General features: G+C 45.8%; 2 protein-coding genes and 1 non-coding gene across 3 annotated transcripts in view; 1 reads left to right on the forward strand and 2 right to left on the reverse strand.

The window, feature by feature from the left end:
- Positions 1–808: 808 nt before the first annotated feature.
- On the reverse strand, positions 809–882 carry TRNAN-GUU. Its single transcript has one exon. It is a non-coding gene; the product is annotated as a tRNA-Asn (tRNA).
- A 785-nt stretch (positions 883–1,667) lies between these two features.
- Positions 1,668–9,497, forward strand: PSMB3 (proteasome 20S subunit beta 3). The gene is made up of 6 exons (XM_006176377.3): positions 1,668–1,824; positions 2,087–2,271; positions 4,441–4,548; positions 6,697–6,874; positions 8,356–8,450; positions 9,393–9,497. The coding sequence occupies exons 1-6, from the start codon at positions 1,822–1,824 to the stop codon at positions 9,439–9,441; spliced, it is 618 nt and encodes a 205-aa protein (XP_006176439.1). The 5' UTR covers positions 1,668–1,821; the 3' UTR covers positions 9,442–9,497.
- Positions 9,498–10,644: 1,147 nt separating this feature from the next.
- The window catches only part of PIP4K2B (phosphatidylinositol-5-phosphate 4-kinase type 2 beta), a 35,450-nt gene continuing 24,324 nt past the window's right edge, over positions 10,645–21,770 (reverse strand). The window contains exons 8-10 of the mRNA XM_032457896.1: positions 15,938–16,196; positions 15,367–15,470; positions 10,645–14,737 (exon numbers count right to left, since the gene is read on the reverse strand). Of these exons, the coding sequence (XP_032313787.1) occupies positions 14,657–14,737; positions 15,367–15,470; positions 15,938–16,196 (444 nt within the window). The 3' untranslated portion in view covers positions 10,645–14,656. The remainder of the gene's footprint in view (positions 14,738–15,366; positions 15,471–15,937; positions 16,197–21,770) is intronic.

A 21,770-nucleotide genomic window follows, 5' to 3' on the forward strand; every position in this document is an offset into this window, starting at 1 on the left:
TTGTTTCCAGCACAAATACCAAGAGATACTGGGAGGATAAGATCTCCGGGAAGAGGATGACAATGGTAGGAGAGGGCAGTCCTCTATCGATTTTATGACTCTCTCTACCTCTATGTCCTTTACTCCTTCTCTCTCCCCTCAGCAATGTCCTTTGTCAGATTCTGCTTCTATTTCTCCACCCTCTTCCCCAAATCTCTGTATTTCTAGGGAAAAAAACTGTTTTGTTGTTGTTCGTTTGCTTTTTTCTCATGCTTCTCTTTTCCCTCTCTTCATTTTCTCCAGGTCTTCCTTCCATTCACCTCACCTATTTCTCTATCATATCCCCTCTTTCTTTCTCTCTGTGTATCACAGCTACGTTCTCCCTTTCTCACCTTTCTCTTCATCCTTCAATATGTCACTGCCTTTGTCTCTCGCGCTGTCTTCCTTTACAAATGTAGTATTTCTAGACTGTAATATTAATTGAGGCAGACAATGGAAAACTGTCCAGCTACCACAGCAAATTCATTTCTTAATCCTACGAAAAATGCAACTTGAAGCGTATTGCACTGTGAGACAAAAACCTGTCTTTGCCTTTCCTGCAGTCCAGCTTGGGGCGGGGTAGGAGCTAAGCGGCGGAGGGAAGTGCTGGAGAAATAATCCCATCATTAACTGAACAATATCGAATTTTCAATCACAATGATCCTCTGATTTGCTGTAGAAAAAGTGTTGTTCCTGCTATTTCAATTTAAAAAAAAAAATTGTCTTTTCAGCAGTTGGGAGAATACTACTTTTGGGTTTTTCCTTTTTAGGGGAAGGAAAAAAGGAGCAGCGTCCCTGGGTGGGCTCGAACCACCAACCTTTCGGTTAACAGCCGAACGCGCTAACCGATTGCGCCACAGAGACTGTGACAACTGCTGATGCTGCGGTCAGTCGAGTCAACAGAAGTGAGCCTGCTTCCGCGCAGGAATTAGAACAGAAACCTCACAACTGGGTGAAGGAAGTCAAACCCAAGGGAGAAAGAGAAAGGTCCCGATCTGGAGAGGGGAACAGGCGGGTCGTGCACGTCTCGCCTCCATTGGCCTGGGGGGTGGATCATCTCCTGCTTCCTCTGTATCTGTTTTAGACATGGGGAAGCCCGGAACGTCCCTCTTTAGGATGATCTAAGACTGGGGATACATAAAGTCGACCTGCTGAAAGTCCCCCAAAGCAGAATCACTTTCGGCTTCCAAACCTCCCCTTTGCAGCTGAACCCCTGCAGGAGCAGAATTCCTGCGACGCCCTCCTTCTCCCTCTCGCAGCATTAATGTAAGTTTTATGGGAGCTTCTTAAATACCAGGCACCGTTCTAGGCCAGTGCATGCCCAGAGCCTAGCCCGGTGCCTGGCACACAATCGATGTAAGTACTTGGAATGAATAAATGAATCAAGCTTCACAAGTAATATGCCCGACCCACACTGCGTGCGCTTAACCAGCTTGGTGGCCCTTCACTGGGGCGAAAGTCGTCTATCTCAGGTTTCAACAGCCACGTGGGCACAGGTTCCGGCCCCTGTCTCCGATGTCCGGAGTCTGGGTCCACCGCGATCCCAGTTTGCACCGCGACGCCGGGTTCTTCCGCACTCACAGTGACTTTTCACTTTCCGCTTTCCTCGCCTCGGTTTTGGCTTCTCAACCAAACTCCGGTACTGATGCCTGACAAAGGTGCACAGCCAATAGGAAGGCGAAATATCCCGGAAGGATCTGCCTCTCAGCCAATAGAGAGAAAGCAGCGAGGGTGGTTGCGCAGCGACAGCCATAGCCGGTTTGCTGGAATTGTGGCGGTTGGAGGTCTTAGTACACCGCAATCATGGTGAGATGGGAAACGAGGAGAAGGGACACGGGGTAGGGACTGAGGAACGGGGAGGGCGATCATGGGACGTTTGGGAGGCGGAGAGGCCTGGTGGTCGATTGAAGGAAGTGGCTCCAGTTTGAAGGTGGAGCGGACCGCTGTGGAGTTCGGGGCATCCAGGCACCTCCAGAGTGGAGAACAGTGCGTACAGGAGCCTCCGAATCGGGGGCTTGTGGCCGCGTTTGGCCTCTCGCACTGAGCTTCTCCGCTCTGTCTGCCCCAGTCTATTATGTCCTATAACGGAGGGGCCGTCATGGCCATGAAGGGGAAGAACTGTGTGGCCATCGCTGCCGACAGGCGCTTCGGGATCCAGGCCCAGATGGTGACCACGGACTTCCAGAAGATCTTTCCCATGGGCGACCGGCTGTATATCGGCCTGGCCGGGCTCGCCACCGACGTCCAGACAGTGTAAGTGTCGGGGGTCCCCGCCCACACCTACGCCTCTCCTAGGACCAACCTTGCTTAGCGGCTTGAGTGGCCTGGGTGTCAGTCATCTCCCACACACCAGTGAACGTGAGACTGCCAAACACCATAGTTGATAAGAGTGGTATCCTAAACCGAGTTACCAGCATTTACTCTGTGCCAAACACTGGGGAGAGCAACTTACTTGCATGGACTTTAATCTTCTTAACCACATTACCATGTTGCTGTCCCATTTTGCAGGTGAGGAAACTGAGGGTCTCACTAGAGCGTGTGTTGCCTAAGCTGTAAGCTAATGAATGTCACCCAGGATCCCAATCTCTGAGGTCAAAGACTGCTCAGGCCCTAAAGAACTTCAGGTCTAGTTGGGAGACAAGACAGGTGTACAGAAAGATAATTAACCCATAATGAGTCGGTGCATATTAATTGCTAGATTAGTTATCCAGTTGAAAGTGGTTCTGTGAGAGAAGGGAGACTCTGGGAGATGAAATAGGTAGCTCTTGTGATGGCCCATGTGTGAGGATTGTGGTCCTAATGGAGTGGAAGTGGTGGGAGAGGAGAGGAAGGCATTTCTGTGGGTTGTGCTGACCAACCTTAGTGGCAGCTTGGATATTGTGAGGCCAAAGAGTTATCCACTGAGGTCGGTGTCCACGTCTTTTTTATCTCTTATGTGTATCTAGACTAGTACTTGGCATGTGAGCAATCCAGAAATGGTTTAAATATGATTTCTGTTTTGAGCATGTTGACTGAAGTATAGGAATTGGGAAAACTAGTCTTAGGGGAAAGGTGATGCCTTTGATTTTGATACCAGTTTTGAAAGGACAAGGCAAGCCAGGTAGAAACATCTTATGAGGAGCTGGTGTCTTGAAGTTATATCTCAGAGCTGGCTAGGCATTGGTGATCTGTTAAATCTAGGGGAACAGATTCTGGAGAGACAAAATATATAGAGGGAAAAAATAAGCTGCCACTTGAGAGCTGAACTGTAATATTTAGCAGTGAGGGAAGAAGAGAGGCCAGAGGAGAACAATCAGGGTAGAAGTTTCAAGAGGGAAGATGTGGTCACAGGTGGCAGATCCATCAGGAAGCTGGTGGCCTACAGAGCAGCAGTTCCTGGACTTAGTTCTTAGAAGACTGGGGGATAGTTCACTCATGTGAGTGGGAGCTTGTCAGAAAATTTTCTCCATCATTTCCCTTAAGTCTCCCTAAGTCTCAAGGACATGTTACTCAGAAATTCTTCCTGAGCTCTAAACCCGCCAGCCATTTTTTCCCAGTTCTGGTAGAATCAGAGTGATAGCTTAGCGTCCCTGTCGTTGTGAAGGACCCCATCCCCATCAGCCTTCCTGTTCTCCTCACACTGTTCCTCTTCTTCAGGGGGCTCTTCTCACCGAGTTTGCTTGTTTGTGGGCAGTCATGGCTAATTTTGCTAGGCCTCAGTTTCCTCACCTGTTAAATGGAGCTCAGGTCGTGTCTCAGGCTCTTTGTTCCGGTGTCCTGTGACTCATTGCTCTGCTTCCAGAAGGTATGTCATTGGTCTGCTCCCTGCGGGGCCTTTCCCTGGGCTCTGATGTGGCACTGGAGGAGGTGTGGCCTGTTTTCTTGGGCACCTCTCAGTCCGTTAGTGCAGCAGCTGCTGCTCATTAACACACATACTTCGCAGTTTTCCAAGCACCTTGTTGTTCACCTATACATCATCTCACTGCCAAGTGATTTATTTTGTCCCCTTCTTAGGGATGGAAAAATTAAGTGGTAAGATGAAGGCTTAGCCCAAGTCAGCTGTCTCAGTTCACTGCTCTTTCTACCATAAGCTCTCATCACTAGGCAGTATGCAGATTCCTGCCAAGAGTGAATTGTATAAACTATTCCTCAAAAGTATGGGGGGGAAATCCACTTCTTAACTCCCCTTTTCTCGCCTCAAAAGAAGTATGAAAAAAAAGGCTAGCAGAGTGGCATGTTTACAGGTAAAAGTGTTGGACAAGTCCTAAAAGTGGACAACGGGAGGCTGGGCCTCTGGTGTGAAGATCACTGGGATGGGGAGAGAGAAGTGTTGGCAGGGGCTGGGATTGTGCATCTCCTTCTGCACCTCCTGGCCTCCACAAGGTGGACACCAGGGGACACTCAGCAATGACTTAATAACTCACTTTTCTCCTCCTACCACAGCGCCCAGCGCCTCAAGTTTCGGCTGAACCTGTATGAGCTGAAGGAAGGTCGGCAGATCAAGCCTTACACCCTCATGAGCATGGTGGCCAACCTCCTGTATGAGAAACGGTAAGCAGAAGTGTAGCCTGGGACTGGGGGAATGCAGAAACCTTTGACTGGCCAAGTAGTATGGAAGGGGTGCCCAGGAAGGAGAGTCCTCCTCATCCACCCATTTCGTATTTGCAGGACAGTATCCTTATTTTATGGGTCTGTTTTCTAAGGGCCTATCTTAACAACCAAATAGGAAAGAAAGGGCTACTTCAGAAGAAGGCAGGGAGTGCAAACAGCAAATGAACTTACTCCTAGGTGACAGAGTTAACCTTACCAAAGTATGCCCTGGAGTCTGCCTGCCGGGAGCCACGCTTCCCTAAAGTCCTGTCATTCGAATCTCTGGAATACGTGGAACCTAAACACTGGGTATGTTCATTTTTGCCAGGTGAGGACTTTATGATGAGAAAGGAAGGGGCCCTTAACTGTAGAATTCAGTGCAGAGGCTAGGATGGAATTGAAGGGAGAACCTGGTAGGTACTTCCCCACCCACCTCTGGGCAAAACTGGGTGGCAGGACGATAGGTTGAGCTCTTTTTTCTTTAAAAAACAATACCAAAACCGTTCTATTTTGAAATAATTTTAGACTTTATACAAAAGTTGCAAAAGTACTCTTTAGCTTTCAAAACTGTTTTTGACATTTCCATACTGGTAGCAATATTGTTGCTTTTTTAGTATTAAAGAAATAAAACAAAGGGTTACCTTTTTTTTAGGTGTATGTTGATATCCTCAGCTATGAGTTGTCTGCCATCTGTGGTTACTAGGTTTATCAAAATCCCAAATTGAGAAAGGTTTAACAAAAGATTTTTTTTAACTGATTTATATGGGGGGAAATTGTTCTTTTTCTTTCTCTTTTAATTGAGATGTAATTGATTGATACTATTATATTACTTTCAGGTGTAGAGTGGAAGTCTTATAAAGTTGTACAAATTAACAAACATTTAGGTATACACTTAATGGCCCATGTTTATTGCAAATAATAAAAATACAGGACATCAAGGCTAACCTGGAAAATTCTAGATTCTTAGCTACTGTAACCAGGACCTTTCTCTACAAGCCTAACTGAAATCATTGATTTTCCAGCAGGATAGGCTAATACAGTGATTTGCAGAATTAAGCAATGTACAGACCCTTTTTAAAATAAAAAACTTCTCATGGACTCCAGAGAATCCATCCAGGCACCTCTGGGAAACACTGCCAGTAAAAATTAAGGTGGTACCTTAGCACTGACATGACTGGAAGTACAAAGGCAGGCCCTGAGCTGTTTTAAGGTTGTTACCCAGATAACACAGGATATTCTTACATTAACTTTATTTTCAGTTTATTGAGACAAAAATACAAAATTTAAAATTTCTTATAGGAATTTGATACCTAGGGATCTGTTTGAGAAATGCCAGATCAAAGCACGCTACTCCAACCTCTTCCTCCACCTTACGATGATTATTTTTGATTTAGAATTATTTTTTACAGAGCTATAACTTAAGATCATTCCCTGAGAAATCACTGAGAGCCAATATAAAACATGGATGATGCCTCTTTACTTAATGTTTCTATTGAGGATAGTGGCCACTAGTTTTTGAGTATTTTATATATAAAGATCCTGAAGATTGGATCTTCTCAAAGCTTGAGGTCTGGAACAAGTTTCTGATGAGCTGTTATTTTCTGATGGCAGACAATGAAAATGACCCAGCTCACTGAGTATCCTTCTTTGCTTTGCCTGCTGGGAGACTCAGAACAAAACTTTCTGTTCAGTCTGAATGTATTGTATTTTGTTTTAATGGTTTAGTTTCATTCTTCAGTGTGTTTTTTTACAAAGTGCTTCAAATCTTTTTTTGAAAGGAGTAAAGGTATAGGTGTATAAATAGAAGATTGAATGGTAATAGGACCTGGATGATGATAGGGGAGATGGAGGGACGGGGAACCAGAATTCCTGAAGAAAGGAAGAGGAAGAGAGGGTCGGGGTGATGAGGATATGAAGGTGAGTGTCAGAGAAAAGAAGAGAAAGTCTTAGAGCATTGCTCAGTGCCAGGGGGTTGGGAGTGGGTCCTGCCCCAAGCAGGCCCTCCACCCTCCTCCCTGGGCCTGATCCATGGCTTTGTTTGAATAGGCCTGAGCAGGAAAGTTAATGTTCTTGTGCTCTGGTTTCTCTCTCTGCTCCTGGCCCCAACAGGTTCGGGCCCTACTACACTGAGCCAGTCATTGCCGGCTTGGACCCAAAGACCTTTAAGCCTTTCATCTGCTCTCTAGACCTCATCGGCTGCCCCATGGTGACTGATGACTTTGTGGTCAGTGGCACCTGCACCGAACAAATGTACGGCATGTGTGAGTCCCTCTGGGAGCCCAACATGGTGAGTTGGTGGCACGGGGTGAGACTGGGTTCTGTGGTGCCCACCCCTTGGCCATCGGGGGAAACGTGTCTCCCTGGCAGGTAATGAGAATGGTGTGGGTAGGAGAGAAAGCCACAACTGCCGAACCTTCAAAGGGTGTCCAGAAACTGTGTGCCAGGGCTTTGGTGTGGGCTGGCTGGCTGGCTGGCTCCCAGGGAGGGCACCTTCTGTTAGGGGTACTTCAGTCAGGTATTTGCTACAGCAACAGATAATTCCTTACACTGGGTTTAAGGGATTCTCACATCCATTCACTGAACATTTAACAAGGTGTAGGGTTAGAATAGGCCCTGGAGCCAGGTTGTCTGCATGGGAAACCCAGATCCACCTACGATTTAATTAGTTATGTTCTTCTTTGCTTCTCTGTTGCTTCCATTTCCTCAGCTGTAAAATGAGGGTAACAATAGAACCTACCTTATGAGTGGTGGTGTGAGGAAATCACCTGGAAGGACTGGAATAGTGCCTGACAGTGAGGGCTGGCTGTCGTGCCAGCCCTTCCAGGCTCTCGGGAAACCAGACAGTCTGTTTTCAAGGGCTCTCCGCAGCCTGATGAAGCAAGACAGATACCCAAATACTTGTTAAAATGAAGTTTGCCAGGAAAAGGAGGAAAGAAAAGGCATGGCTGGCAGAAGGAACAGCCTATGCAAAGATACAGGACGGGCCAAGTGTGTTCAGTGACTGGAGAGTGCTTGCTGTGGCTGCTGGAGTGTGGGCAGAATGTGGGGGGAGAGAAAGATGGATGACACTTTGCAATGCCTTGAATGCCACGCCAAGGAGTTTGAACTCTTTTGGTATGGTGTCAAAGGCAGTAAGAAACCTGAGGAACTGGAGGCCTGCAGGTAGGCAGGACAGGATACTGTAGTCACCTGTGGGAGGTGCTGAGGTCCTGAGCAAAGAGAGTGGCAGTTTGGGAGTGGGACAGGCAGAGTCTAGAGAACTTGGTCACTTAAAACAGAAGTGAGGGAGGTGGAGATATTGAGGACCCTAGAGTTTTCTAGCTAAGTCAACCAAGATAGAGAATGTTGGAAAAGGAACAGGTTTGGGAGGGAATGGGTTCATGGTTGGACAGGTTGAGTTTTGAGGTACCTCTGGGCCACCCAGGAGGAGAGCCCATCAGAGAGCTGATAAAGCACACAGGAGCCACGGGGATTCTTCTACCCATTTTCCAGAAGAGGAATTGAGGCTTAGGGTAGAGACATGTGACTTGTTCAAGATCACACTGCTGGTTAGTGGAGGGAGTTCAGGGCTTGAACTTTTCCTTCCATAACCTTGCTTCCTTCTGAGAAGGAACTGAGGTGGCTTCTCAAATCCAAGGAGCTACCTCTCACTTCAGGCACGGGAGAGGCCAGAGCTGGCCACCTTGAGCCTAGAGAAAAAAGTTAAGGAGCCAGACCAAGTTAGGCTCCGAGGCTCTGGGAATTGAAAGGCTTCTGCTCTGTTGGCAGGATCCAGAACACCTATTTGAAACCATCTCACAAGCCATGCTGAATGCTGTGGACAGGGACGCAGTGTCGGGCATGGGAGTCATTGTCCACATCATGTGAGTATGCGTTGGGAGAAGTCTAGCAGCTTTGCAGACACCTGCCTCTCCTCTTCTGCACAAATACCACATCTTCCCAGCCCCCTAGTCAGGTGTGAAATAAGAAAGGCACTTGCAGCAGGCATGGGATAGCAGAAATCCATGCTTCCTAAGGGTGGTGGCTGGGAACCTACCCAGGTTTTCCTGGTCTCTGTCTGGTGAGGCTCCCTGACCCTAACAGTCTCCTCCCCTTGATCACAGTAGACATTTCTTTCTATCCTGAACAGTGTCCCCAGAGTCTCAGGAACCTGTGTGGGAATGAGCCACAGTAGAGCTACTGCAAATTGATTGAAATAAATGCTGGGTGGCTCCTCTCCTCTCCCAGCTCACACCAGTGTGGAACCCACAACTGTGTGGTCTACTCAGCTCTGGGAACGATTTTCCAACCCCCAGCCAGATTCCTAACTGACACCCCCTTTTCCTTTGTACTTGCTTGGGGTTGTCACCAGGAACCTGACTGGATGAAGTCAAAGGTATCCTCCCAAAAGCTTTCCTTGGGAACATCCCAGCCTAAGCCTTAGGACCCTTTTGTTATGGGATAAGCTGCTTAATTACCGTGAAAAAGAGATTGGGGCTGATAGAGAATTTACCACCCCCAGGATTTTTTATGATCATTGGAGTGAAACACATCACACCTCCTTCCTAGGCCTCTAGACCTGGGAAGCTCCTTCCCTTCTTTGGAGGGCTTCACATTCTGGCCCTGAATCATCTCAACTTTTGATGGCTCCACCTATGGAAATTTCTCCGTTCTCCCCCTTCCTCACCACAGGCCGAGGAAATGAGCTAACATTAACCATTAACAAAACACGGGCAAAACTTAACCCCAGTTAGGACAGCTGTTTGTTCTAGTTTGTTCTGCCGTCTAGATGGGTGTAGATGTTTTGTGACTTTCTCCCTCTGCAGTGAGAAGGACAAAATCACCACCAGGACACTGAAGGCCCGAATGGACTAACTCTGTTCCCAGAGCCCCCACCTTTTTTTTAAATAAAAGTTTTTCTTTCACTCCTGCTTCTCTGTCTTTTGAGTTCTTTACCAGATCTCTGTCCCCAGCTGGGCAGTTACAAATAGCTGCTTGGGTTATAGCTCACCCCTCAGGTTTTCTTCTTGACTTGCAGCATGCTCTGCCGGCCCATGCGCAGGGATAATATCTACAGATCACTTGTTGGCTGCCTGCTATGTGCTAGCGCAGCACAAAGTGCTTTACACATTCTAGAATTTAATCATGTTGACTTAAAGTAATTGACATCCTTGTTTAATGGTAGTTAAATAACTTGCCCATGGCCACTTTAATAGGTGGTAGGGCAAAGATGTAAACCCGTGTTCCATTTGACTCCAAAGCCAATCCTTTTTATTCAATTCTTGTAAAACCCTTAAATCTTCTTTCATTTTTTCAGACAGAAATTTGGCCAAGTATCCACAAGTAATTTCCTTGTACATCAGTGTTTTTTAACCGTGGCTGCACATTAGTCACCTAGGGAGCTTCTAAAACACAGGTATTTAGATCCCATCCCTCAAGATTCTGATTTATCTGGCCTTTTAAAGGGGCCTGGGCACCTATTTTTCCAAAAGCTCCCCAAATGATTCCAGCTTGCAACCTAGATGCCCTGATTAGCAAGCAGTTCCTAAACTTTAGGCTCCATCAGAATCACCTGGAGGGCTTGTTAAAACAGTTTCTGATTCAGGCCTGCAGAGGGACTGGAGAATTTGATTCCCACATGCTGCTGATGCTGCTAGTCCAGAACCACACTTTGAGAACCACCAGATTTTAATCTAAAAGAGTTTAGATGGAGAACCTGAGGCACACAGAGGTGTCTTGTTAAGTCAGCCACATAGCTAGTCAAGGGAGATCTGGGGCAGGTGTGTGGCTTCTGGCAAGTGTTGTTGGTTCTATGCAGCTGGAGAAGGGAGGGCCGGTTTGTCTGCTCCCCAGCGAGCACGGGAGTGACGGCTGACAGGCCCTGGTGCCTGTGCTCTTAACCACTGCTTAGCGACTGCGCCTGAAAGTGGGTGACCGAAGTCACTGACGTCTTTCTCCAAACTCAAGCCATACCCTGACTTAGCCCAGGCAGCCTTTGAAACTGGGACCCAAACCTTTTAATTATGAAAAGGATAAATAAAAGGCTCATTTCCAAAGGACTCACACATAACAGGTATATACACAAAGCTTTTTTGAGTTTTATTTTTTTTCCTCGGGTTGGAGATTCATCTTAACATGCATGCATTTTAAAACAGTAACGAGGTCTCGAATTGTTCCGAGCAGACGTTAGACAAGCACAGGGGGTTGAAAATTCCTATTTAAAAAATGGAAATTGCAGTGGGAAATTGAGAAGTCACACACATATGGTGGGGTGGTAGTTTATCCTGCTCCCCCAAAAGCTGAATCTAAACTTTATTCACATTTTTTGATTACAATATCTGACCTGATGCTTGAGTGTGCTGAGCAGCACCAGGCCTTCCCCCAAAGGTTGTTGGTTCCCACTTCCTCACAAAATGGCTCTGAGCAAGGGGAAGGGGCTTCTCTGGAAGTTTCCTCCCCAGCCTCCAAAGGATCTCGGCACAACTCGCTGGGGACAGGCAATTCTCTTCCCTTTGGAGACACTCTCCCTAAGTGGCACGTTTCAGAAGGCTAGGGCTATGTCATAGCCCCCTGCAGATGGCTGGTAAAGTTGGGGGCAGTTTGAATGTTTTCCCTTTGATTCCTGTGCTCAGGCTGGATCCCCCTCCCCACATTTCTGCCAGAAAGAAGTGAGGTCCCTGGAACTGGGGGAGCCACAGGTCTAAGGCCAGAGCTCTAAGGGTAGTTTAAACACAGTGTCCCTTCTGGCCCCTAACACTTGAGTAGCTCAAATGCTGGGGATTGCTGTATTTTTCTCCCTACCTGAATTGGTAAAAAGACAATTACGGGGGTGGGATTGGCTACTGAGAAAAGTCCTGGGTCTTTGGTCCACCTCCCCGGGGCAGGCCCTGGCAGACTGTGAAGAGGGGAAACTTGGTAGGGCAGGAGTGAGTCCTGAGCACTACCAGGGGACCTGTTTGAGGTCTAAAGCACAGGCAAGAGAAACAAAAGTAGGAAGAGGGAGAAGGGAGGACGAGCTGCCTGTGGTGGGAACCTAGGGTGTGCCACTGAGAAAAGCCAAGGGGCGACTCGTAGCACATGCCACAGACCCGTAACCCCTGAGCTAGATAAGGAGAGATCAAGCACTGCTTCGGTCTGTGCTCCTGGAGCTGCTGGCTTCCTAACCTGCCCCGTAACCCCCAAACTGCAGGGCACAGGGAAGGAGCTTGCACTGGGGGACCAAGACTCAGTGGTTCATTAATAGGAACAAGGGCCAGAGGCCTGCTAGTGGTCTAAGCGGAATTTTCAGAGAACCCCTCCCTTTGGTGGGGAGACCTGGGAGACTAGAGTTTTCTCAGCCACACTTTCAGAATTAGAGGGGCAGGACAGGAGAAGCTGTGACTGGTTAAATGGTAGAGGGAGAGAACAGAGGGGAATCCTGTCCTTATCCCTAACCAGGCCTCACCTAGTCAGCCACATCCCATTCTTATTATCTTTGTTCTTGGGAGACCCCAAATTATTCTGGGATGCCATAAGACCTTTCAGCTTTTCTTCATGGCTCCAAAGAGTGATGGGGAGGGTAGTCACCTCCCCTTGGATGCCTTCTACTGCCCAGCGAGGGAAGAGTGGGGCTTGGAGAAGAGTAGGGGCAGACAAGTTTGGGGATCACTTCACTTCCTCTACATTCAGACTGCAAACCAAATATAATATCTTCATCGTTACAAAAAAAAAAAGAAAAAACTTGTATAAACCAAGATAAATAGCTTTTAAACATCTGAATGCCAAAGGAATTAGAGGACCAAACCCAAGGTTTTGCCGATAGCACAGAGAATGACCTTTAAAAAAAATTTAAAATCCTCCAAACCACTGCTCAAATGTTTCGACTCGGTCAACAATACTGTCAGAAAAACAAAAAGAGCATTTAAAATAGAATGCTATCTCTCAAAATGTAAACAATGTACAAAAAAAAACACCCCACAAAAACTCAATGTTAAAGAAGTTAGATATCTGGTAGCTCACCTTTAACTGACACGACTGGTTACACTTTTCGTACACGTTATGGCAACACGATCAGCAGACCAAATGCAGGAAGCCGATGGGAGCCCAAGGCTGTGGAGGCCGTTGGGGGACAACCTGCCAAGCTTCGGAGATGCTGGGCCTGACTAGGAGCAGATCCAAATTTTCATTCTTGATCAGGAGATGAGGAAATCAAGTCCAAACATCATTCCTACTAATCCCTTCTTAAGTCAAATGTGTTTTCTTCATGAGTCACTTGGTTCCAAGTTCTTCCCCAAGTCACTTCGCAGTCTTGCTGCTGACGTTCAGAACTTCCTACAGCCCCTTCCTGGGGCCAGGGCAGTTATTTGGCCCCAGTCTGCCTCTTCCAGAAGGGTTCCAACAGCCCCAGTGGAGTCCAAGAATGCGGCCTCCCTGACCTAAATGCTGTCGGCTAGGCACAGAGACGGTGCTCGTTCCTGCTCCAGAAGCTGAGCTTGGCCAGGTTTGGAGGAAGCCAAGGAAACCAATCTACTCATTCAAAATGGTTCCACAAACTTTCTTTCAATCTGTGGAGTTATCTACAAGTTTTACCGTATCTCATCCCAAATCCCCAGTTCCTGGTGAGGTGAGAAGATGCAGGAATGTACCTCCCCCAGCACAGGGTTGTTTTCTCTCCTAGCCAGACCAGACTGCTCTGATGGCATCACAGAGGGGCACAATTCTGAGGCTCAGTTCTGAGACCTGGGTAGCAGGCTCAGAAGGTGAGTAGAGATCCTGTAGGAAGCTGCAGGATGCCACTCCAGAGGAGGCCTGTGGGTGGCTGAGCTGCTAAAAGTCTAGAGGCGGGCATCAAGGAGAAACAGCTCTGAAGTTGGGGCCAGGTGGAACCCCACATCAAGCCTCCACACTGGAGCTCCTGGGTCATATCCTCAAGTGGCTCAGGCTTGGGTGCCACACTCCAAGGTATGCTGGCCACAACCATCCAGGTGACAAACCACAGGCACAGGGAGTCAGATAACCTACATGGTAGCCCTGGGGCTTGAAGAGGTATCTCTGCAAGGAGCAGCCCAGGCACGTGGAGATCTGCCCCCACCTAAAAGCTCACTGATAAGTGAGAGTGCCTGGGAGAAGGTTAGAAGGAAGTAAATGGATGGAGGGCACAAGACTTCACTTGATACTCATCAGCCATTTAAGCACGAGGGTCGTGTTATATCGAAAGGTGATTTCTAGTTCCTCTTGACTCAGTGAGCAACAGGCTTTATGGTGAAATCTGAACTCCAGGGACCGAGAGCCCAGGGGCTTGGGTGATGGTCATGGGGTTCTCTGAGAACCAGCTGTCTGAGAGCCCACCAGCCCCCACCGAACCCTTACCATCCATGAGGATGAACTCACTCCCGTCTAAGATCTGTGATTCTGATCCAAGATGCCTGATGTTGATCTGGAGTGTTCCTTCAGGAGGGACAGCATTTACATGGAGGAATCATGTAACATTTCACTTGGATCCAAGGCGGAAAGGTGAAGGAAGCTGTGCACGATACTCCATGAAATAAAAAAATTAAATCCAGACTAGATCAAATGCAGCAGGGCTGAGGCGGTCTAACCGCCTCTCCTCTGGTATCAGAGCGCTTTGCTCTGAGAGGACCCTTGGCTGGGTCTATGAGTGCTTCTTTAATTGAAGGGAACTGACGGCAGGGCAGGGATGGGGAGGGTGGATAAGGTGACAGACATCATTATAAATAGCAAATCTGGAGCAATGAAATTTCAAAAACAAAACCCAAATAAGCCCACAAAGTCATCTCTACCCTCAAGGTATCTTAAAAGGTTACAAGGTAACAAAAAGGAAACTCCTTTTTTAACCTGGGTAAATGAGGGGGGAAGAAATCAAGGGTAAGCAGAAGGTGAGGCTACATCCTGTGAGCACGCACACACAGCACATCCCCTCCTCCCCAGCGAGGGTCTCTTTCAGTGTCACAGGCTGCAGTCTCATTGCTAAAGCCCTTCCCTACCCCCACTCTGCTCCCCACCCTCCCATCTAGCCCAAATACACCCTCTCCCTCTTCCAATCCCCGACCCCACATCCAGCACTCTGGCTCTGGCTGACGGTAGAGGGTAACTACGTCAGGATGTTGGACATGAACTCGTTGAAGCGTTTGGAGTACTGTTCAGGGTTCACAGTCGAGATCTCGGCCCCCGCCTGTAATATACAGAAGCCAACTCAGGTCGAGCTCCTTGGTCTCCATCAGGAGGCTGCACCTGGGAGGGGTCTGGGTATTCAGGAACCTCTGGTTCCGCATAAGAGCTAAATACTACCCACCGCCCCCAACTGGGCAGGCCACTTTGAGAAACGGTTCCCATGTCTCAAAATTGCCCTGGCCCCACTCCTCTGATTCACAACCCTCAGGGCTGTACCCACTGAAGGAGGACAAGGCAGTGGGGGAGGTGGCAGAGAAGCTCCAGATCTCTGTGGGGCCCCTGTTTGGAGAACAGTAGTTTGTAGTCCATGGGGAAACAGGCCCCTGGGGAGCAGTGTGGGCATGTAAACAGAGCTATTACCAGCGGTCAACAAGACGCACAATATGCCCAGCAGCCCTGGGGAAAGGAGCCAGAGAACTAGGCGAAAAACAAGTTGGGCATATCAGCCAGCCGCAGGGAGGGGATATGCTGTAGACGGTGAAGAGGGGACACAAAGCAACCAGGCAGGCTGCCCTTCCTGTTCCCTGTCCTGGGGGGAGGGGGCAGGAGGGTGTTTCCTTAGAGCAAGAGGCCTCCTTGGGGGTCTGAGAGCCCACCCCCCAGGCCTCGATGGAGACAGGGAGAACTCACCCCATGTTTCACTGTTTTGGCAGCATGTGCAGCTTTCTTCTTAGCATCATATGGCGTGAGTATATCAATGATGGCCATGAAATAAACTTCCTTCTTGGGGGCACCTGAATGAGGAGAGGAAGCAGGAAAGAAGAGGCAGGCAGAAGACCAGAAAGCAGCTGGGTCCATAACTCCTCAGATATGACATCCAGATTCATCCCTATCATTTGGAATCTGAGAAAAGGGATGGCCAGTGGAGTCCTTCTTAGAAGCTTTCATAGCTCTTACTTAATTTGATCTTCACAGCTACCCTGTGGGATTGACATGAGACTATTTATGAGGTTTTGTCCACCCCATGAACCAGAGCTCAACAACGCCTCAGCTATGCAGGACAAGCGAAGAGTGAAAGAAGGCCTGACAGAGAAGGATCCTAGGGCCCCAGAAGACAGAGTGACCGGTAGTGACCCAGGATGGCAGCCTGGAGCCAGAAAGAGGCCAAAGTCAACAGTTAATAAGGTGGAAGCCCAGACACCTATGGGTCATCTACACAACAGGCCTGAAGGGGGAGGTACAGGTGCAGGCTCCTACTTACTTTCATGGCTTTTCATGGCATAGACATCAACAGAGGGATCAAACTCGCCAGGCCCGAAGAACCGGGGAAAGCTGAGGAGGTTGCCCGGGCTGTCAGGAGGTGTGCCGTAGGAGCAGAGCAGGTTGCCGCCCACCCCGTCGTTCTCACACTCCTCATCCTCTGCCCGCTCCTCCACCTCCATCTCCTCCTGCTCTGCCCGGTCCACATCGTGGATGCCCACCAGCAGGCTGTAGTCCATGATCTTCAGCTGGGCCAGGAACTAGGGAGATGGGGGAAGGAGAGGTGGAAGGAAGAGGTTACATGGGACATCTGGAGAGGCAGAGTGGTATCTGGAAAGAGGAGAAAGTGCATTCCTTTCAACTCAATTCTCCCATTCTGAATAAGACAGTAGAGTCTGCCCTCAATGAACTTGATGTCTAATGGAAAAGACAGTCATTCCACAAGGGCAAGAAGCTGTGGGAGTCCAAAGCAGCAGGGGGAAGGCCTCCATGAGGAAAGGAGTTGAAACTGAGCCTCATGGATGAAGAGGAGTCAGGCAGGCAGAGGTTGGGAGTAAAAGTAGAAGGCACACTGCAGGAAGAGGAAACATGCCATTCCATCTGGGATCAAAAGAGGACATGGCTAGCCAAAACAAACTTGAGAAAGAAGAATGGAGCTGGAAGAATCATGCTCTCTGACTTCAGACTATACTACAAAGCTACAGTAATCAGAACAGTATGGTACTGGCACAGAAACAGACACACAGATCAATGGAACAGTATAAAAGCCCAGAAATAAACCCATGCACTTATGGGTCAATTAATCTACAAAGGAGACAAGAATATATAATGGAGAAAAGATAGTCTTTTCAATAAGCAGTGCTGGGAAAACTGGACAGCTACATGTAAAAGTATGAAATTAGAACATTCTCTACCACCATAAGCAAAAGTAAACTCAGAATGGATTAAAGACCTAAATGTAAGACCAGATACTATAAAACCCCTAGAGGAAAACATAGACAACAGTCTGACATAAATCACAGCAATATTTTTTTGGATCCATGTCCTAAAGTAATGGAAACAAAAGCAAAAATAAACAAGCGGAGACCTAATTAAATTTAAAAGCTTTTGCACAGCAAAGGAGACCATAAATAAAAAGACAACCTACAGAATGGGAGAAAATATTTTCAAATAATGTGACTGATAAGAGATTAATTTCTAAAATATACAAACAGCTTATACAGCTCAATATAAAAAACAAACCACCCTTCTGGATACAAGCCCAGGAGTGGGATTCCTGGGTCATACTGTAAGTCTATAAGTCTATTCCTAGTCTTTTGAGGAATCTCCACACTGTTTTCCATACTGACTGCACCAAACTGCATTCCCACCAGCAGTGTAGGAGGATTCCCCTTTCTCCACAGCCTCTCCAGCATTTGTCATTTGTGGATTTTTGAATGACGGCTATTCTGACTGGTGTGAGGTGATACCTCATTGTAGTTTTGATTTGCATTTCTCTGATAATTAGTGATATTGAGTATTTTTTCATGTGCCTTTTGATCATTTGTATGTCTTCCTTGGAGAACTGCTTGTTTAGGTCTTCTGCCCATTTTTGGATTGGGTTATTTATTTTTTTTCTTATTGATTCGTATGAGCTGCTTATATATTCTGGAGATCAAGCCTTTGTCGGTTTCATTTGCAAAAATTTTCTCCCATTCCATAGGTTGTTTTCTTGTTTTACTTATGGTTTCCTTTGCTGTGCAGAAGCTTGTAAGTTTCATTAGGTCCCATTTGTTTATTCTTGCTTTTATTTCTACTAGGAGAAAATTTTTGAAATGTATGTCAGAAAATGTTTTGCCTATGTTTTCCTCTAGGAGGTTTATTGTATCTTGTATCCAGAAGGAATCCTACTTCAGGATGACACCTGCACCCCAGTGTTCATAGCAGCACTATTTACAATAGCCAAAACATGGAAACAGCCTAAATGTCCATCAACAGGTGACTGGATAAAGAAGATGTGGTATATTTATACAATGGAATAGTACTCAGCCATAAAAACCGACAACATAACGCCATTTGCAGCAACATGGATGCTCCTGGAGAATGTCATTCTAAGTGAAGTAAGCCAGAAAGAGAAAGAAAAATACCATATGAGATCACTCATATGTGGAATCTAAAAAACAAACAAACAGACAAACAAAAACAAAGCATAAATACAGGACAGAAATAGACTCATAGACAGAGAATACAGACTTGTGGTTGCCAGGGGGGCGGAGGGTGGGAAGGGATAGACTGGGATTTCAAAATTGTAGAATAGATAAACAAGATTATACTGTATAGCACAGGGAAATATACACAAAATGTTATGGTAGCTCACAGAGAAAAAAATGTGACAATGAGTGTGTATATGTCCATGTATGACTGAAAAATTGTGCTGAACACTGGAATTTGACACAACATTGTAAAATGATTATAAATCAATAAAAAATGTTAAAAAAAAAAACCAATCAAAAAATGGCAGAAGATTTATATAGACATTTCTCCAAAGAAGACATACAGATGGCAAACAGGCACATGAAAAGATGCTCAATGTTGCTAATTATTAGAGAAATGCCAATCAAAAATAAGAGGTATCATCTCATGTTGGTCAGAATGGCCATCATCTAAAAGTCTACAAATAATAAATGCTAGAAAGGATGTGAAGAAAAGGGAACCCTCCTACACTGCTGGAGAGAATGTAAGTTGGTGCAGCCACTATAGAAAACAGTAAGGAGAGTCCTTAAAAAATTAAATATAGAGTTACAACATGATCCAGCAATCCCTGTCCTGGGCATATATCTAGAAAATACGAAAACTAATTAGAAAAGATACATGCACCTCAATGTTCATAACAGCACTATTACAATAGCTAAGACATGGAAACAACTTAAATGTCCACAGATGGATGAATGGATAAAGATGTGGTATATATACACAATGGAATATTACTCAGCCATTAAAAAATGAAATGCCATTTGCAGTAACATGGATGGACCTAGAGATGATCACACTCAGTGAAGTAACTTAGAGAAAGACAAGTATCACTTATATATAGAATCTACAGACTCATAGACATACAAACAAACTTATGGTTACCAAAGGGGTGAGGTAGGAGGGATAAATTAGAATTTGGGGTTAAAAGATACAAACTACTATATAGAAAATAGATAAACAATAAGGACCTTCATAAAGCACAGGGAACTATATTCAATATCTTGTAATAACCTATAATGGAAAAGAATCTGGGGGTGGTGGGTATAACTCAGTGGTAGAGTGTATGCTCAGCATTAAAACTTCCTTAAAAAAAAGAATCTGGAAAAGAATGTATATGTTGTGTGTGTATATATATATAAAACTAAATCACTTTCCTGTACATCTGAAACATTATAAATCAACTATACTTCAATAAAAATGTTTTAAAAATTAAAAAAAAAAAGAGGAGACCATGGCAAGTTTGAGGAAAGAAATAATGGAATGCTGCACAGCACAAGAGACTGGAGAGACGGATGTAACATAGCAGTATCTTTCAAACCATGCATCTCAAATGATTGTTGAGTCCTAAATCCAATTTAGTGGGCTGGGACTAGGATTTTTTAAATTATTATTATTAAATACCATAAAATAGAATAGAAAATATCAGAGTACATAACATGAAGTAAGGAAAGATACTCTGTGTGTGTGTGTGTGTGTGTGTGTGTGTGTGTGTGTGTGTGTGTGTGTGTGTGTGTATTGGGTTGCCTGGTAAAATATACCTCGAGCTGTGGTCACAAAGTTTGAAAACCTATGCAATTTGGCTTCTTTACCTAATTAGGATAAAAATGTGCAGAAAAAGAAAAGGGAACACAACATAATAATGGTAGTCAGAACCAACCAACATCCTCAACTTCTTTCCTAAAGGTCAAAAGAGGCCGTGTGGTGTACGGGGAGAATGCTGGGGCCACCCTTACACTGTGTGGCTTCCCTCGCCAAGCCTGTTTTCTCATCCATGTAATGAGTGTTGTGAGCAGGATGGTGCCTAAGTCTTCTGATCTTGGACCCCATGACTTGGAGAAGGATAAAGAGCATGAGAATGATACAGGATACAAATGGCCAGCTGGCATTCCAGTTTATCTAAGATGAGGCCAGAGTCATTGGCCCAGATCCTCTGTGAACTAGCCAGCAGGCACCATTAGCCATGTGCCAGCCATTCTACCATGGTCAGAAATGAGCCTGCAGCACCAGGAAACTGTCTGACTGACCACTGTGACTACAGTTCTGTGACTACAGAACTATGAGGAGAATCATAATATGACCAGAGCGGCTTCATACACTGGCCCAGAAGACAACTAAAAGCACAAGAAGTCTCAATTATAGGAGATCAGCAGAATCTTCTCCACAGGGAAAGGTGAGGGGCACCACTGCAAGCACCTCTGCACAAGGCCCTCTCAAGGCCAAGGCAGAAGGGGCCAGAGTCCCAGAGGGGAGAGAGTCCATGAACCACACCCCCTCCTATCTGCCTGCAAACATTTATAATGCAACATGCAGGTGAAAACACAGGAACTGTATAAACTGCCTTAAATTCTTCTTCGAGGTCAGAACAGGGAGAAAAGTAGAAAAGGCAAGAGAAAGACTCTGGACAAACTGAATGTCAGAATAAAGGCAGAAACATAATAGGAGGTGGTTAAGGAAAAGCTTCCTGGCAAAAAGAATTTTATAAAACCCATGTTCACAGCAGCATTACTCACAATAAAGCAATCCAAGTGTGATGGTTAATTTTATGTATCAACTTGACTGGGCTACTGAGTGTCCAGAATTTGGTCAAATATTATTGTCTGTGATACTGTTTATAGATGAGATTAACATGTGAATTGGTAAAGTGAGTAAAGCAGGTTGTCCTCCCTAGTGTGGGTGGGCCTCATCCAATCAGTTGAAGGCTTGAATAGAACAAAAGCACCGATCTTCCTGCAAGTAAAAGGGAACTCCTCCTGAAGTACTCTTTTGGGAAAGCTCCCTGGTATTCTCCCTACTTGCTGCAAGTAATAAATCCTTAAAATTTTTTTAATTTACAAATACATAAATGGGGGGTGGGAAGGGACTGGGATTTCAAAATGTAGAATAGATAAACAAGATTGTACTGTGTAGCATAGGGAAGTACGTACAGGATCTTGTGGATCACAGCGAAAGAGAATGTGACAATGAATGTATGTATGTTCATGTATAAGTGAAAAATTGTGCTCTACACTGGAATTTGACACATTGTAAAATGACTATAATTCAATAAAAAAAGTATATATATATAAAAAAAACCAAATACATAAATAAATAGCTAATTCCTCTTGCCTAACTGCCTCTGAGCTAAGACTTTAGTTTCTTCCTCTCTTCAGATGCAGACTGAAACATCAGTTCTTCCTGGGTCCAAGCCTGCTGGCCTCTGGACTAAAACTACATTAGCTCTTGGGTCTCTAGCTTGCCAACTGTAGATCTTGGGACTTGCCAGCCTCCATAATTGTGAGTCAATTCCTTATAATAAACATCTATCTATCTAACTATCTACACCCTATTCTGTTTCTCTGGAGAATCTTAACTAATGTACCAAGTGTCCATTGATGGAGGAATCAATGGAGGATCAAATGTGGTATACACATACATGCAATGGAATATTATTCAGCCTCAAAAAGGAAGGACATTCTAACACACAGTACAACATGAATGAACCTTGAAGACTTTATGGTAAGTAAAATAAGCCAGACACAAGGACAAATACTGTATGATCCACTTACATGAGGGTCCTAGAGTAGTCAATTTCATGGAGACATGAAGTAAATGGTGGTTGCCAA

The sequence above is a fragment of the Camelus ferus genome, chromosome 16, assembly GCF_009834535.1.
Source record: "Camelus ferus isolate YT-003-E chromosome 16, BCGSAC_Cfer_1.0, whole genome shotgun sequence".
Taxonomy (NCBI): Eukaryota; Metazoa; Chordata; class Mammalia; order Artiodactyla; family Camelidae; genus Camelus; species Camelus ferus.